Below are 17,567 nucleotides of genomic sequence, written 5' to 3'. Positions count from 1 at the left end.
TCTGCAAATGGCCGCTGGGGCCGCCTGCACTTCTCGTGTCGTTTCGGGTAAACGGGAGGTGCTGGTGCTGTGTTTTGCCCCTGAACGCTGACAGCAATTGCGGGTGCGTGTCCCACCCACCCGCTTTGGGGAAATCACCTGCAGGTTCTGGTAGGCAATTCCCTGAAGTTCAGAAATCCAGGCAGGAACCGGTAAGATACCAGCAGCTCAGTACGAACTCATCATCACTGGGCTTTATGCATTCCCAAACTCCACAGGTCTTGGCAGTCCTGGGGTAATAGTTGGGCTTGATTATCTTAAAGGTCTCTTCCAGCCTAGTTGATTCAGTGATTCTATGACTCTAAGGAAACTCTCCCGGCATCCAGCAGGGACCCACAGGGTCTGTAACCCACCCTCTGCCATCACTTTGTGTCTGGATGACATGAGTGTTGCATGCTCACCTTCACCCACTGAGATCACACCCCAGCTGTGCTGCACGTGTAGGAGAGGTGATGATTTGTCATTAAACATCTTGCTGAGATGACAAGGCCCAGGGCGGGCAGGGCAGTGCCACCAGCAGCTCCCCCAGCATGACTCTGTAGGGCTGTGCTGGGCCCTTGTCACCAGCACCTCCATGTTTCAGCCAGGCTTGTTCCTCGGCCACGCACCCTCTGCTTCTCCACTTTGAAGTGATGAAGCAAGTGCAGCAGGATGGGTGTCATGGTGACTTCAGCTGAAAAGGGCTGCTGGATACCATGAAAAAAGACAATTCATCTGCCACCATGGAGTCCTGGAATGCTGCTCAGGAGACACACCAGCCTGCTCCAGGCAGCACACACCATGGATCCACACACACCTGATCCCAGTGTCACTTAGCTCTGCCTCACCCTGTACTCTGGGAAGGGTCAGCGGCAGCACCATCAGGAGCAGCCTTTCCTTCAGAAAAGCCTTCTGGTGGTTTCCCACACCGAGCTGCCTCACCCAGAGGTCAGACGAGCATCGGTGCCAGGAATGAGAAGCTGCAGCAGCAGCGATTACATCAGTTAAACATGTGGAGCACTCCCGGGCTCCCACTGGAGCGCCCTTTCCCAGAAAGACAGAATTACTTCAAAAATACAACTATCTCCTGAACTTTGCAGAGTTGAGGATGAGCAAAGATCCCCAACTGCTGATCAGTCTCCTAGACTGGTACTTTCCCTCAAAAGAGACATAAAGATGGGAGATGTTAACTGGGGGCCCCATGAACAGGAGCAGCTTAGCAGGACCTGGGATTTTTCTTCTCAGAGCTGACAATGTCATCAGCACAAGTCAGACTGGGAATTATTGAACACTATAAAATCATTTAAGAGCAGGTATGTCCATAGAGGATGAAGAAAATGACAAAGTAGGAGTAATGAGATATAATGAGAGGGATGACCATGTCAAGCCATGGCACAGGACAGATCAGTGTGCAGTCAGCAGCCAGTTAGATTCTGGCCTAACACTGTGTGTGGGGAAGTTTCTCTGCAAAGGACTGAGTAATTAAGCATTTGGAAACCACAAATCAGCTCACACAATCCAAGAACTGAGCATTTAAGTGGTGATTTTCCTACCATGGGTTTTTTGCCACCAGTTCAGCAAAGAAAACAGACACAAACAACTGATAAAATTTTTTTTTATTATTCACTTTTGAATTCTTTTACACTTTTCCTGATTATTTCGTGTAAGGTGAAACTAGAACTGTTTAAAAGACATACACAAATCTAGTACATCAATAACCAGGTATTTCTTTTTGCTATACTATTCTCACAACCACGTGTGTGCTAGGCAATATAACCGTCACAGAAGCAAACTTTAGGCAGAATACTGGTCAGTAAAAACAAAGCGAAAAGAGCTACCAGATATACAGACAGGCTCGGTTCCACATTCACTACTGCATTTATCAAGCGCCAAGTATTAACTGCACAATTTGTTCAGCTAGTAGAGGGGAGTTTTAAAATCAGTGCATGAAATTCTCTTCAGCAGACGGATGGATAGACAAACAGATGGAGCCTATACCTAAGTGGAATGTGAAGGGAGGGGGATGATACCGCAGAGATTGATGGGTGACTATCCCTAATCTTTTCCACTGCATTATTCACGCAACTCTTATTAAGTTTTCTGTAATGGGACATGTTTGAAACATAACTAGGTGAGGTTTGGAGCTCAATTACAAGTTACAAGCGTCACAAATGTGTAGGTCTGCATTCCAGTATGATAAATGGGAGATCCTGAATATTTGAGCCAGATCCTGGTACTACCAAAAAAATAGCAGACAAGAGCTGAAGACTGCAACAGTCCCGGCAGCTCTCAAACATCCAAGAAAGAAACCTGTCCTTGAGCAGGTCTCACCCACCATCCTGGCATCACCCATAATCAAAGAAAGGATGACGTGTATGTGGGAGTCCAAAATTGCTTTAATGGAGTTTTAACACGTGAGAGGGTTGAGGATGAACAGTCCAGTGGGAGAAAAATTGCTATAAAGGGAACTGAAAGGTGGCTCAGTGGATTACTTCAGAAGTTCTCAGGATAAATTCAAAATGGGAATACCATGGAGATTTTGATTCACCTAAGAGTAAAGTAATGCAAAAGTGGCAGATCACTTCATGGTATCATCCAAACTAATAAGGCCATTCAAAAAATTGAATCTTCTCCTATTGCAAGTCCATGGTAGTGAACCAAGAATTCTCACTACTGAAGACTATCTAAGGTGTAATTAGGTACGTTATTGCTGTGGGAAGGGGCCGAGTCATGCATGTTGTATGAGCATGAAAGCACTTTTAGAAGTCAAATCCCAGTTATCTGCCAGTGTAAAGAGTTTGGAAATCAAGCTGCTAACTCCCCCGTTACCCTCCTCCCCAAAACAAACCCCATCCCCAGAAAGACAGGATGGACAAAGTGAGCTTTTGACTGGAAGCGGTGCCTCAGACTTGGTTACAAATGTCTACAGAGTGTGCCTGTTAAACTAACCCATAGCAGTGTTACTAACTGGAATGCCATATACTGGATTGTTTTCCTTCCATGCCCCAGTGTCACAATAGAATCTCTATAACTTTCTGTACAACTTTACAACAGAATTGTACTTCGACTATTTTGGTGCCAAATTTAAGCTCGCCGGAGTTTCCATAATTGATATCTACTTTTCTACCAATAGGAGTTTTGTAAAGTCAATTGCAATCACAAAACCCATAATCACAGTGTTCAGTTAAAAATATAAACACGGTAATCATAACTGGAAATGTTCCTAATAGGAAAGTTCGGAATGCCATTGTAATAACCGACCTCTGCTTGAAGTACACAAAACACCAACCAACTGGTTTTACCCCACAGACAGTTTTTGCTACGTTGAGGTTGTGAAAGTCGATGTACTATTCTTTTTGCTTGTCGCACAAAGGGATATATGTGTAGGATACAGGGTGACATTGAACATATAGTGAAGCGTGACAGCCATTAGTTCTCTCCCTCCCCAGCATCCCCTTCATCTCCCTGGTTTTCCGATGTCCATAGCTGTAAGAAAATACAAACACATGTTCATACTCAAAGCATACAGTTAATTACAACTGTCAGGAAAGGGAAGAGAGCACGATTAGTAGTAACTCTGCAATTTTCTCAGCTAAGAGCAATACAGAACTCGACAGTTAAAGCTAAAGAATAATGAACTAGAAATTAATAGAGAATAACAAACAAAAAGGCAGCAGAAGTTTGCAAGCTCGACATAAAGCTGGCTGTTGAGAACAGACAAACTCCACTTTGTGCTACAAAAAAACCCCAAAAACCTCAGTTTGTTACAGTGGTTAACAGGTGATTTCTGGTTTAGACAAGCAAGTTAACGGATCTGGTTACAAAAAGCAGTGCAGTTAACACATGCAGTTAATGCCTCAGAAAAGGTTTTTAATAGCACAGAACTACATAAGTTGTTTGATGTTGAGTCATACTTAGAGTCCAATAGCCTAAGGAAATAACAGTGCACAACAGAGTGGTTTGCCCCAAGATACTTACAGTGAGGTTGTCCCTAAGCAGCTGCATGATCAGCGTGCTGTCTTTGTAAGACTCTTCATTCAGCGTGTCCAGCTCTGCTATCGCTTCATCAAACGCCTACAAGGACGCAAGACAGCTCTTTCACACTCTGCTCTGGGATTCACTTCTTCTTATACACAGCTTACACATTTGCCACATCATTACTCAAATTCTGTGACAAAAACTCCCAGTATATTTCTTTTCCACCAACAGAAAAAAACGTAAACCAAAGTGAGCACCAGATCACTAGACAACCAGTGGGAAAACAGAAGTCTCCAAGGTCCAGGCTAAAGCCCAGAACAACTTTACTACCACGCCAACACGAAGTACTGAAGAGGTAAGTGCACTCTCTGCCACACTGAAGAATGATTCATGCAGCTTGAAGTCAGCTTTAAGAACAACGCTTCAAAGCAATACTTTCATTAAAAAAGAAGAAGGTCTCGTTGGTCTAAATTGGCAGTAAAAGACAAAAGTACCATTAGGTTGATATATACTGTACATGAGTAAGTAGGCAAGAAAAGGGAAGACAAGGGGTTTTTGATGGTGGGGTGGAAGGTTTTGGATTTCTTTTCAAAACAGCATAGGAAATCAGGTATGTTCCACTAGAGATTAATAAAGCCATTCCTCCCATTGATCTGCTATGCATGAAAGCCCACGCTGCAAGCCTGAGAGCCGAGAGCCATGAGTAAGTGCTATTTCTTCAATCAGGTTTCAAACCAACGTAAGCACATTAACTAAAAAAGCAGGAACAGCAGCAGCATTTTACACAGCAAAACATCACTCCTTGTTACAAGGTATTATCCAAGCGCATATTAAGAACATAAAGATTCACCTAATGCTGTATTATTCAAGTTACTACCAGACAATTTTCACAGATGCAAAAAGCTCCATTTAGAAGGCTCTAATCCTATTTTAGGGAGAAGGCCAAGAAAAAGAATGACTAGTTATTTGTTTGGCACAACCCATCACACAGTCTTTTTGGTCTCTGGAGAGAGAGAGGCACACATGCACACAGATACACAAGGACATTTAGGGCTACAACTGTAGTCACAAAGATGACTCTTCATGTATTTGCTAAGTGTTCGAATTTAAATATTTCACTTTAGAAGTGCTAAATGAACCCAAGTGTGTTGAAATGTGACACAAGCACATTCTAAGACAATTACAGACTTAAGAAGAGGCACTTTGTCTTCCCTTCCACTGGATCGATTGCGCTAGCTAATCAGCTTTACTTGAAGCTAAGCTTGTATAACTAACTTACCTGAAAACGTACTATGATGATAATAAAAATGCCAGCATCTTTAAGGAATTTGGTATGAAAAAGCATAATAACCTATAAAAGGGCTACTGTAACCATGTAATTATCTCCTTAGCCTCCAAAAATATAGGTAATATGAAGAGTCTGCTTACCGTCTTTGCCAGATTACAGGCCTTTTCAGGAGAATTTAGGATCTCATAGTAGAAGACAGAGAAATTTAGAGCCAAACCAAGTCGAATGGGGTGTGTTGGCTGCATCTCTTTCTTGCTAATTTCAAATGCCTCCTGGTAAGCTTGCTGAGAGTTTGCTACTGTTGCTGCAAGAAGTAATTACAACCATATGAATGAACAATACATCATGGACTTCATGATGGAAGCTATTAGTGTCTTGGTCTAGACTATTGTGCCACCGAAAATTCATACAATTTCATATGCACAGAGATATATATAAAAAGCATCTTTCAGTGCTTTTAGATGTAAAAGCCTACCACTGGCTGAACTATTAAGGCAGAAATAGTTCAATCTTTGAATAGATACTTAAAATGAAATTTATTCAAAATAAATTCCAACCAACCTGAATGCACAGAAGTTCTACCCAAGCCAAAGTATACTGCGATTAAACACTTGCTTTCAGCCTAGCTGAGGAAGTATTATTTCTGAATAATAAATCCAGACAAAATCATACAGGGAAGAGGCATCTAAACTACCTATTTAAACTGGAGGAAACATTTAACACCTGGGTTATGAACTTTATATTTCAGTTTGGCGTTTCAGAGGAAAGACAACAGTCCCTTCTTGGCCAATGGGTAACAACAGGCTGTAGAAGGGCATTCAAACTGAGTTTGCAAGACAGACTACATGAGACACCAGGAATTCAGGCACAGTTCAGCACTGCTTTACCACTTCAGGATTAATTGGCTTTGGACCCAGTAACCCAGTATCCTATATTTGCATGCATAAAGCTTGCAAACTGTGAAAAGTTGACAGCTAAATTCATAGTTTAAATAAGAGATGATAGGAAAGCATTTTCCATGAGAAACCCCCCTCACCCCCCCCCCATTCTCCAGGAATAGGATTTTACACTGACAAATATGCTTGAAAATCAGTCACTGAGGTTAGGGGCTGCAAACAGAACTTGATAGGTTTGATGAATGTCTACTAATTGCAATGAAGTCTTTCTCTAAAAACAACTTGCATTGCACATCTTCAACACTACAGAGCAGCAGCAAAAAGAAATAAATACTTCATGTTATGGGGAAAAGTATACAAGTATTTTTTATACTTTATTCTGCTTGGCCCCCAGCAGAATGAGAGATTTCAGCTCTACTTACTTTGCTTATTGTCCCCAGATGCCACCTCTGAGAGGTATCTGTAGTAATCGCCTTTCATTTTCAAATAGAAGACCTTGCTTTCTGGCTGCGTGGCATTGACAATAAGGTACTTATCCAGGAGTTCCTGAGAAAGGAAATATCACTTTTTTTTTTTCTTTCCCAAGTCATAAAAACAATGTCTGAAACGGCCTTTGTTACAATGGTAAGCACAAACTGTTATGTTTTAACAATGACTGATACATACTCACGTGCTAATCACTTTGCCTACTGTTGTCTAAACTCAGAACAAAAGAAGAATTACTGGCAACCTAATCACTGGAAAGCAGAAAACTTGCTATGTTGAGGCTATCCACAATTTGCTCCTGCAGAATCTGATGGCTTAAGACTGCAAAGATCTTCCTTGAAGCATACTGATGCAAACCTATGTCTACAACCAAGCTAATGAAAGGCAGCGGCTTGACATTACCACAGGTCAGGCCACTTTTGCTGCCACAAATGTGAATTCTATACAGAGCAGTGAAATTATCCACAAAAAACTGATTTACTTGCAACTCCAGCTGAAAAGCTGAACAGTGGCATGGTCAGCACATGTGCATCCAGAGATGTGAAGACCGACAGTACTGACAGCAACTGCTCCTGACTGACCTTTAGCAAACTGAACAGCAGTGAAAAGAATCCCTCTTGTCTAAGTGAAAGAAATAGCAAAACCAGTTTGGGGAAGAAGTACACACCTTCTCCACCCCAAAAAGTACTAAACAAGCCTCAGGATGTCAGCATTTAAGAATTTAAATGGCAGGCAGGACTCATCCCAGTGCCCCAGATCTCAAATTTCTTTTCATGGTGATCCCTAGCCAGCATCCAGAGGCCTTGAACACTGCCTAGTTTGCTTTTTTCTATTAAACGAATACAAATGCTCTGTTACAACAAATTCCTCAAGAAACAAACTACATGACTTAGGAGCTAGAACTGTACCCAAGCTTGAGGCTATGCAAAATTATTCCCTTGCTAAGGTGCTGCAGTATCTCCCGCACTAGTAAGATTCCTTAAGCCTCTCTGAAGAATGCTGCAGTACCAACTACTGTTATTTTTGCTGTTGGATTATTACCAGAACATCATTGCAGATATCCTGCAATTCAGCCTCAATTTTCTCACGATATTCTCTTCCCATCTGCTGTTTCTTCTCGTTCCTCTCTGTTTTCTGTTCAATGCTGGAAATGACACGCCAGGACGAGCGACGGGCACCAACCACGTTCTTGTAGGCAACTGAGAGTAGATTCCTTTCTTCATTGGACAGTTCATGTCCTTGCTCAGTGACAGCCTTCATAGCAGCAGCCATGTCATCGTAACGCTCAGCCTGTTCAGCCAGTTTGGCTTTCTGTACCAACTCACTTTTATCCATGGCTCTCCTGTAATCAGTGGGGAATACAAATAAGAGAAAAAAGTCTCTCTGATTGTCTGCACTGTGGAAGTTCATGCTGATGGGTGAAGCAGAACTCACAGTCACCAAATAGTGGGAAACTATCAACTCTAAAAAAGTAGTAAAGGGTTTCTTTTTAAGAATTTACCTGACCTTTTGCCAAATATGTATAATTTCTATGTGTGGAAATGACTAATCACAATCCTGAAAACATGTGAGCATTCTTCTTCAAAACGCAGCAAAACTCATATTGGCATTAAGCACAGCACATCAATATGTTCCCTATGTAAATGTCTCCCCTTTCCTATACTGGCCACACTCATCTTGGCAGACACTGCATGTTCTAACCCAGAAACCACCAGGTATGGTTGTGTTTTGATTTTCTGTTTGTTTGGTTTTCCCTCCACTATTACACAACAGCAACTCCTCAGGAGCATTGAAGCCCTGGACAGCTCCTCCTCACACTGAAGATTCCTGCACACTACAAGAGATGTTTCTGTGAGTTTTAAATAAACCATGCCCAGTAAAGCTGTAGTTGTTGGCAACTATGGAAAGTACATTTATACTGTTCTGCCAAAAAACTGGTTTTTAATACATGCATCAACGTACACACAATGGATTATTCTACACAACAAGGGTGGCTGCACTCTCAGGTTTTCAAAACCTTCTAAATAACATTCCCAAAAAGCAAACGGGACATGGCCCACATGACGGTCACTACTGCAAAACTAATTGCTTACATGGAAACAAGTTGTTTATAATTTCTGATAAGGCAGTTTAGCAACTGAAGCCAAGAAAAACACATCACATGACTACAAGGCCCCTGGAGAGCTCAAGCAAGGAAAAATGAAGTTAGTAAGGAATGTGTCAGTGAGGCAGCCTCAGTGTTGCTTACTTCTACAAGACGATGCTAACATGTAGTTAACTCAGCCATCGAGCTTCCAACCTTATACTCAATCACCTAGGGCCACGTTCACAGGAGAACTTAAACAAGTTTCTTTGCCTTTCTCAAAGTAAGTGGACCTCAACACCTCACGAACTCCCAGATGCCCCAAATTCATCTGTAGAGTTTCTTCAGGTGTGTAGGTTCATTTTTGGACAGATCCAGAACTGTTATCCTTGTCAGTACTGAGCAATAATGTTCCTCTCCTACTCCCTAAATCCCAAGCAGGACACTCAGTGTCCAGGTAAGAAGTTTTCAGGCTGAGACCTAACAGCCTAAAAACAACTTCTGAAAGAACAATAAAAAGGAAACAAGAACAGTACGTTTACAATTGCTTTTCATAGACTTCTGTTCATTAGACAAACATTTACAGCCCTTTTAGAAAGAACCAACAGTCTGAAAGCGATTGCTGCAGCCTTTTCCCTGGCTCTCTCCTTTGCAGACGCCAATCTGATAAGTTCCTGATGGAGAATGTCTCGCACACGCTGCTCTGCTTGTATTTTAATCCAAGTATCACCTACCATGCTATTACACAAGGGAAACCAGTTCCCTATCCTAAATCCTGAACCAGGACAATGAGCTGCAGCCCCGAATTCCCATCGTGTGCATAAGCAGTTTCAGAGTTCCCTACTGCCAAGGACGGAGTCCTAACTACACAATTATTTTGAGATGAGCATATTCAATCTCTCCAGATGGAGATACTCCACTTTAGCAAAAAGAAAAAGAAAAAAAATCACCCAAGACATAAAGCCATTGTTATTTACATGAAAGCTCTTGAAGTAAACCCAGCAACCAAATGTCCTACCTGCTGTATGTGTGCAAGTCACACTCACTCCTGCTTGCATTTGATCCTCTGTAGATCCAGCCTAATGCATCCATCCACGTAAGGCACTCAAGTAAGGATATGCAATACTAAAACCAGCCTCCTAGAAAGAGACCTCTTGCAGACTTCTAAGCAAAATTGGGCTGTAGTTTAGTTCCATTTCAAATACTACATTTAAACTAGTGGATTCTGGCACCTACTTAAAGGTGACACACAGACTCCAGATCAAAGCCCCTGACAAGACAGACTGACTATAGGTAGCAGTCATGTAAGGCGTGATTCATTTGGCTCTTTCTTCCCCAAGAGGCTTTTACCATGGGGATGTGTTGCATTATCATTAGCTTCTGCAGAATTATCAAAAGAATAGATCCTGAGGACAGGAACGGGTAAGTGGAATTTGTGATATGCATCTTTTCCTCTGCTCTGAAGGCTACCATAGTACCAACACATAACAAGCCTCAGGAAATCATCAGACCATTTACCATTGAGAGAACCATCCCACTTTTCACTGTGGAGTCTATTGAACCTCATAAACAGTCCCTTATCTCAGCACTAAACCCAGACTATGTGCTTAATGCAGGCAGTGATTTGTGAGTGGCATTTCTTTACCCTCTCACTAAAATCTGAACATGAGCAAAGTACACCTGAAGAATGCTTTTTAGATTACAAGAGTCAACTTTAAGCAACAGGACATTTAAACAAAACAGTTTCAGAGCAGTTCCAGTTTCCTCACAGTCTGCAGAGCTTCTAGAAGCATTCCTATTGCAGCCGTCTTATCTTTTCCTCTTCTTACGGAATGTGATTACTATGTAGGAAAAGCCTGCTTGTGGAAGTCCAGAGGCAAGTAACTCCAACAAAGTTTACATTTTGCCTATGAAAGGTCAGTTTTATCTTTGATCTACACTTTGTCAATAGCGGTCTGATTCCTAGACAAGTCATCCGTGCAGAATTCCGTTTACAAACATTATAGTTTAGTTTAGAAATGGTGCAGTTTGTTTTATCAAGCTCATTGACATATTTATCTTTAGATGCAAGTCAATTCAGGACAGTCAATGGGTTCATATAAGGACACATGAAAGAAATCGCAGAGGGAACTGCAAGGGCATAAAGACATAGTGGATAAAAGAGATCCAGAAACCAGTCCAACATATCAATTATACAGGCAAAATACCAGCACAAAGCATTAGAATGTTGTTTCTCATCAAACAACTTTCTTCAGTAATCTAATTTATGCACATCTTAGATGTAACTCAAGCCAATTACTGAAGATGGAGTTCCTCAGAACTTCACTGGCTTCGTTTTGACATAAAAATTCAGTATGCAGGGGCTTGAGCTGTTTAGTTAATCTTAATACCTGCACTGTTCGGAGGTTTGCTATGAAACATGAAGCATTATTCAACAATGGATTTAACAGAAGTTAAATGCAGTAAGAAAATAACTGTCCACACCAAAATATCTGCAATTGACAGTAAGCCTGCCATGATTTTGTCCACAGGGTGCTGCATAAAGGAACACTTAAAATCCTGATTTGATTCTCCATTGCTTACCTTGTTAGAAGCTTGGAGAGAGCTTTGCAGAGCTATGCTGGCTTGAGCTCCAAAAGAGGGAAGTGTTTGCCAGAAGGAAAAAAGATACAAGGAGAGGAGTGATGTTTGAAAAGGCAAAGAAGCAACTATCAGTTATAACTGGTCCCTCCCATAGAGGAGATGAAAGCCATACTCTAACAATGGATCAGTGTGCCACAGTCTGAAACAAGCAAAGCCTAGAGCTAAAAATACTCCTAGGCCACAAATAGAAGCCATCTAACAAAGGTTACCTGCAGCTAGGAGCAAAACACACAGAGGTGATGAACAGAAGGCCAACAGGAATGAGCTATTCTAGCACTAACGAAGCCATGCCATGTTGGCAAGGGGAAAAGAGGGAAGATGGAAAAAGGAGCAGACACGTGCAGATCACAGCCATGGAGGAGTCCTGGCGGTTGCCCATTCTAAGCAGAAGATTCTCATAGTAGATGCATTAATACATTTCAAATTCTTAAGACACTGTCTTCTTAAGAATCTGTCAAACCACAACTGAGTAGCCCTTCAAAAGGAAGTGGCTGGACCCTAGTCACAATAAGGAACACCAACCACTAGCAGTCACAGCCGATAGCAGCAGCTGCCAGAAATTTGAATCACCCTAAATCCCACACTCAAAAAGTGATTTTTTTTAATTACTTTTTTTCTCTACCTCCCATGCAACCTAAGAGTTCTTTCAATCTCTCTTACAAATGCTGAATAGCATGTATGCAGATTCTAAACGTTACAAGTGCTTACTTTCCACCCCCTGGAAAGCTTTATGCCTGTGTAGACAAAAGGCTGAAATGTATTAGGAACCTGTAAAACACATTAGTTTGTTCCTGCCTTGTTACTTTCAGTGGAAGACACAGCATGAAGGGGATGGTGTGACCATCCTGGGAACAGCACCTGGGTTCAGAACACTGATCTTTCAGGAGTGGGTGGACAGACAGAACTGGAGGTTTACATATCAGTAACAGCTGAGTAGTAAGACATACAGACACTGCTCTTCAGAAGACTGCAGGAGCTCGAGAACTACATCTTACTACTCAGCAGTTACTCCATCTGCTTCATATTGTTTCCAATCTCTATGAGCTGTTTAGGACAAAGCCAGAACAGATCAGAAGTAACTGTGTTTAAAGTCTGCAGAAATCAAATGAAAACTGACACTGAAAAAAAACCTGCCTTACGTAACATATTGAACTGACAAGACAACACCAATAAGCCTACGTTGGCCTGAAGTCTGCTGTGCCTGATGACCTGTTCTTCTGATAATTAAGTCATTGATTTTTGTGTACTGGTTTTCTCTTTATAGCAAGCATGAGAATCTATCAAACACTTTCACTTTGTAAAAAAACACTGGTGAGAAAGCAGTGTGGTTACTGGTTTGACACGCTGCTCCCTAACAAGTCAAGTAGAGATGCGGGTTAACAGACCTGCACGTTGCACTGTGCAAAAGGAATGTAAAACCAGATTTGCTGAGATGGAATGTGACCATACTTCTCAGTCATCAACTCTGCAAGTCCATTCAAATTGTAACAGGAAAAGCAGCAGACTGGTCTGGAATTTGTCCTTCAATCTTCCAACAGTATGTGAACATACCTTGTTTGATTCCTGGATGAGCAATTCATTCCGAAATTAAACGTTCACATGAGGTAAGTGGTATTTTGAATTACAGTTCTGTAACTACAGAGAGTAAGAGCTTTGGAGCTACTATTTCTAAACCAAATGGAAAATCCTTCTCCATCATTCAGGCACACACATGCTGACCACCCAAGGATCTGCACAGTGTAGATGGCGTTCACTGTCAGGTAGACATCACTCCCAATAGATATTCTTTATAGGAAAGGAATCAACTCTTCTAAATGGAGTGCAAGAAACCTCCCTTCCTTCACTGCACTATCAGGCATTTGATTTTATCAGTTGTGTTTTTCTGTTTTGGTTCCCTCAAAGCCTACCATCTATTGCTAAATAACTGGTTAGAAAATGAATGTGCCTGGTAAGAGCTGAACAGTGAAATCTTCCTGTCAAGAGCTTGAACAACAAGTTCAGTAAAATATACTGCAAACATAATGAGGGAAAAAGGAGAATGAGTTCACAGTTGTGATATTCTTGTTGACCTTGTGCAGCACGTAACTTCAGCCTCCTCTGCATCTCCTGATTAACCGTCTCCCCTGGCCTTCGGCTCAAACCTTTCTGCACACGTTCAGATAAAATGAACACTCTCTAAAGCCGTGCCTAAACCTGCTCTGGCCATCTCTTGCCATTGCTACTTGTTGCTTCCTAAAAGCCAATATAGTGACATTCAACCATTTTCAAGCTCCACAGACAATTAAGAAATTTCGATGACAAGTACCAATAACATGTAGGATATTGTACAGACAAATGTAGTGACAAGCCTTGGTCTTCTTCATGTCATTTAAATGAGGGACCATGCTGCTCATACCCATGGCACCTCGCACTGGATAGCTGCAGGTGGAGAAAAGCATGTGGTTCCAAAGTACAATATACTTACATGGTAACACCTTTTTGTTCCAACCAGCAGAATTGGTTTTGGCTAGAGCCCAGGCGGAAATAGTGAGTTACCCCCAAAAATCTTCCCCCAAGCATAAAGCTCACGCCAAACTAATGTATTCGCATCACAGGTAAATCCCATTTGTTAATAATAAACTGAGAACATTTCTATTACAGGGTGAGGCAAGAAGTGCGGCCATAGAAGACACATGCTACGATAACGCCTGGTCTTATATCTGATCTTAGAGGTATCAGAATACCAGACAGATTAGAGTACTAGCTTTTTACCTCATTATTCAAATCATTATTTACTCAACTCCTCCTCATCAGAGTTTATTCACATGCAGTGCAAAAAGCTGCAGACTGGCAAAGGCCTTGCTTAGAGGGAAAAAAAAGAGACAACATCAAAATAGCAGAGATCAGAACATGCGGTACTGACATAATGAGGTGGAGAAAACTGCACCAGGCCCATCTGTGCAACGAGTCTATCACTTTATCGGCACCAATTTAATAAACAAAATATTATACGCGGTATATTTTTGCAGTCCCTTCATATGAAGAGTGAAAAAGGCACTGGCATTCTTATTTTCTTTTCTAAACCAGTTGATATCTCATTATTGTTATAAAATAAAGACTTATCTTTTCACAAAACATTAAAATCTCTGACTGAGGTGTCCTGCAGCACTAATGTGTGAAGACAACTGCTTCCACAGCAGCTGAAGTTACAAAACCTGACAAACATTCTCAAAATCTCTGCTATTTTTACCTAGGAAATTACCTTTGCTGGTGCTGCATGAGGTGCTTTTTGCTTTCCTACCACTAGAAAAGGTATTTTAACTATTAATAAGGAATTTGGCTGAAAGCAACAAATCAATATTGTGATCTCTGCATCAGATGCATTTTCGCTCCCGTAAGCTAACATAGCGAGTGCACACCGCTGATATCTGACCATCCCGATTAATACCTGGTTGTACACACCTCAAGTAAAACCTACAGTTGTTAGTTCTGGGTTACTGCCCAGCCCTTCTGTAGGCTTGGACTGGCGTGAAGCAACCCTCTTTCCCTCTGCCACCCTCCCTAAGCACATCTCTATTCCCAAATAGACACAAACGACCCAAATTCAAAAACAATAATAAAATCATTTTGTTTCCTTCTAAAGCCTTCACGATATTGCCGTGATCGCCTTGGGTCCTACGTGAGCAGGCTCACACCAACCGGCACAGAAATGGCACCTCCCCGGGCCCAGCATTCCGGCAGGGCCAGAGCTCCTGGTCTGGGGAACCTGCGAGAACGCCCCAACCCCTTCTCCTGGGTTCGGGGCGGTGAAGGCGGGAGCCTTCGGGAAGGGCAGGGCTGTGATCGGCGCTGCCCCGGCCGCTCGGTACAGGTGTGCGCGGCCGGCCTCGCCCTCGGGGAGCGAGTGACTCACCCAGGGCGGGGCACGGCCCGGAGCTGGGGGGGTGGGGGGGAGGCGGCGCCGCCCGCCCGGGCCCCGCAGCGGCAACCGAGGGAGGGTCACTCCGTTACTCGGAGGGGGAGACAGGACCCACCGCCACCGCCCCCCCACTGCCCCCGCGCGGGGACCCTCCCGCAGCGCGCCGGAGGCAGCCCCCGCGGCCCGCTGCGGCCTCGGGCGCCCCTCGGCGGGCCGGCCGGCGGGGAGGAACGGGTCCGGCCTGCAGGGAGGCGGAGGTGGGGGCAGGCCGCGGAGGCCTCCCCCGCACGCTCCCGCGGAGCCGCAGCGGCGCGGTGCGGCCCAAGCCCAGCGGCGGGGGAAGGCGAAGGGGATGGAGCCCGGGCGGCGGCGGCGGCGGCGGCGGCGGGCCCGGGACCCTCACCTGGCGGGGGGGGGAGCGGCGGCACCGCGGCCTGGATCCCGGCGGGCGAGGCGACTGGAGCGCGGCGGCCGCTCGGCGCACGCACACACACCCTGCGGCGAGCGGGCCCGCTTCCGGCGCCGCCGACACGCCCCTTCCGGCGCCAGGGGGCGCCACCGCCCCTCCCGCTTCCCCATTGGGCCGGCGGGCGGCGGGCGCCAGTCGGTGCTCGGTTGCCATAGCGACGGGAGGGGCTCAGCCCCCTGCGGCCCCTCCGCCGCCGCCGGCCCGGCCCCACCGAGCGCACCGGGGGAGCGGCCCCGGGCAGGCCGGGCCGAGGGCGCCTCTCCCCGGCGCGGGGACCCGCCGGAACCCGGCCTGCTCGTGTGGTCACACCCTGCAGGCTGTGTCTTGCTCCAGCTCGTTTCGTACGCATGGGGCAAGCCCTGGGTCCAGGGCAGAGGAGAGCTGAGCCGGGTGGGAAGCGCAGCGCCTTCCCGAGCCACAAGAAGAGGGTTTGGGTTTATTGCCGTTTCTCAGCACTGTTCTCCGGCTGAACCTTGCAATAAGGGACAGCACAGAGCACAGGCAGTGGGTGCCATGTGGTCAGAGAAGTTCGTGAATGCTTTGAATTGCAAGGTCACCTTTAAGCACTTCTAGTGGTGTATCCCCTCTACAATTCATATTGCATGTTTTCACTGTAAAAAACCAAGATCCTTATCAGCTAGATAAGCTGATAACTGTAATAAAATGAGAGAGAATTTACCAGAGAAATGGCGACAGAGAGCATTTTTTGGGGATGAGGAAAAGTCTAGCTTTTGGTCTCTAAGAAGGAATCCAAGGAAAAGAGTTCAATTTTATAATGCATATAATCCTTTTGGATAAGAAGTGACTGAACACGCAACTTCCCCCTCTCCTAAGTCTCAAGTTGATAGCAGCACCGCTTGTCCAAGTGTTATTATTGGTGCTGAGAGGCACTCTGTTCAATTACAGTATCCTGGAGTCCAATTTTCTCGTATACTTTCAGATACAATCGTGGTCCCGTCAAAGTCGCTGTCAGATTCCTTTTCGGTGATGGAAGGACTTCATTAGTTTCCTGCTTTGTCTCGGTTCGAAGGTTAATTACTTTGGAAAGTCAGGAAGATAATGACTTGGCACTCGTGAGTTATCTTAAGCTGCAAACACCGATTCAGCGAGATCAGTTATTGCTGTTTTTTCTTTTCTAGGTGAAATTCGCTTTTTCCCCTTATCTTCTCCATAGCCCTCATTTTCCCGGTTTCTGTCTGGGCCGTTCCCAGTGTTCTTGCTGAGGCATTGGAAGTGCTGGTTCGTGACAGAATTACTTGCATTCAACACCCCTTTCATGTATATCTGCATACAACACTTGGTTTGTAGAAGCGTGCTGTCAACACCCGTTTGGTCAGTCACCCGCTGTACCTCCCTCAACCTTCTCACCTTGCAGCTCGTGCCTGCCCTGCCCGTGCTGTCACAGCTCACTCCTCCTGCTTCCAGTGAGGTGCATCCAGCTCCCTTCATACTGCTCCTCCACTTCGTCCAGATTGAATTCTAATCATCACCTCTGAAGTGCTTGCAATCCTTTTCAGCTGGTAGTTTTGGACTGTGCATCCTCCATCGTGATAATCAGGTAGAGCAATTCAGCACCGTGTAGTGACAGAGGTGAAAATACCACCCTCTGCTTTCACAGAGCATGCTGCCGCTCAGCAGTTCATTCCTCTGTGTTCAGCAGTTCATTCCTTCTTCTTACCCTGGGGTCTTTGTAGTCCTTGTGCCTGATCTGAGGTAAGAGATAAGCAATGGACCTGCAGTTTCTGCAGGCACAGAGGGTGAAGGCTGGAACTGACACCAACCCTCAGCTCTGAAACATGTTGCAACAG

The 17,567-nt window shown here is 44.4% G+C and overlaps 1 protein-coding gene across 1 annotated transcript; it reads right to left on the bottom strand.

Moving 5' to 3' along the window:
• Positions 1-1,616: 1,616 nt before the first annotated feature.
• On the bottom strand, positions 1,617-15,844 carry YWHAB (tyrosine 3-monooxygenase/tryptophan 5-monooxygenase activation protein beta). Its single transcript, XM_030502678.1, has 6 exons — positions 15,694-15,844; positions 7,708-8,008; positions 6,603-6,726; positions 5,425-5,588; positions 3,997-4,092; positions 1,617-3,504 (listed from the first exon to the last, which is right to left on the bottom strand). Exons 2-6 carry the CDS (start codon positions 7,999-8,001, stop codon positions 3,448-3,450), a joined length of 735 nt encoding a protein of 244 aa, XP_030358538.1. The 5' UTR covers positions 8,002-8,008; positions 15,694-15,844; the 3' UTR covers positions 1,617-3,447.
• Positions 15,845-17,567: the final 1,723 nt, after the last annotated feature.

This window comes from Strigops habroptila, chromosome 13 (genome assembly GCF_004027225.2).
Source record: "Strigops habroptila isolate Jane chromosome 13, bStrHab1.2.pri, whole genome shotgun sequence".
Taxonomy (NCBI): Eukaryota; Metazoa; Chordata; class Aves; order Psittaciformes; family Psittacidae; genus Strigops; species Strigops habroptila.
The sequence above is the reverse complement of the archived record's forward strand: the minus strand, read 5'-3'. Positions and strand labels throughout refer to the sequence as shown.

Bases quoted from the DNA above. Each gene is read 5' to 3' on its own strand.
- YWHAB (XM_030502678.1), bottom strand. From the start codon at position 8,001: ATGGATAAAAGTGAGTTGGTACAGAAAGCCAAACTGGCTGAACAGGCT. The intron at 5,589-6,602 runs GTAAGTAGAGCT...TACTTCTTGCAG, and splicing joins ATCTGGGGACAATAAGCAAA to CAACAGTAGCAAACTCTCAG. The intron at 4,093-5,424 runs GTAAGCAGACTC...GCGTCCTTGTAG, and splicing joins CCTGTAATCTGGCAAAGACG to GCGTTTGATGAAGCGATAGC.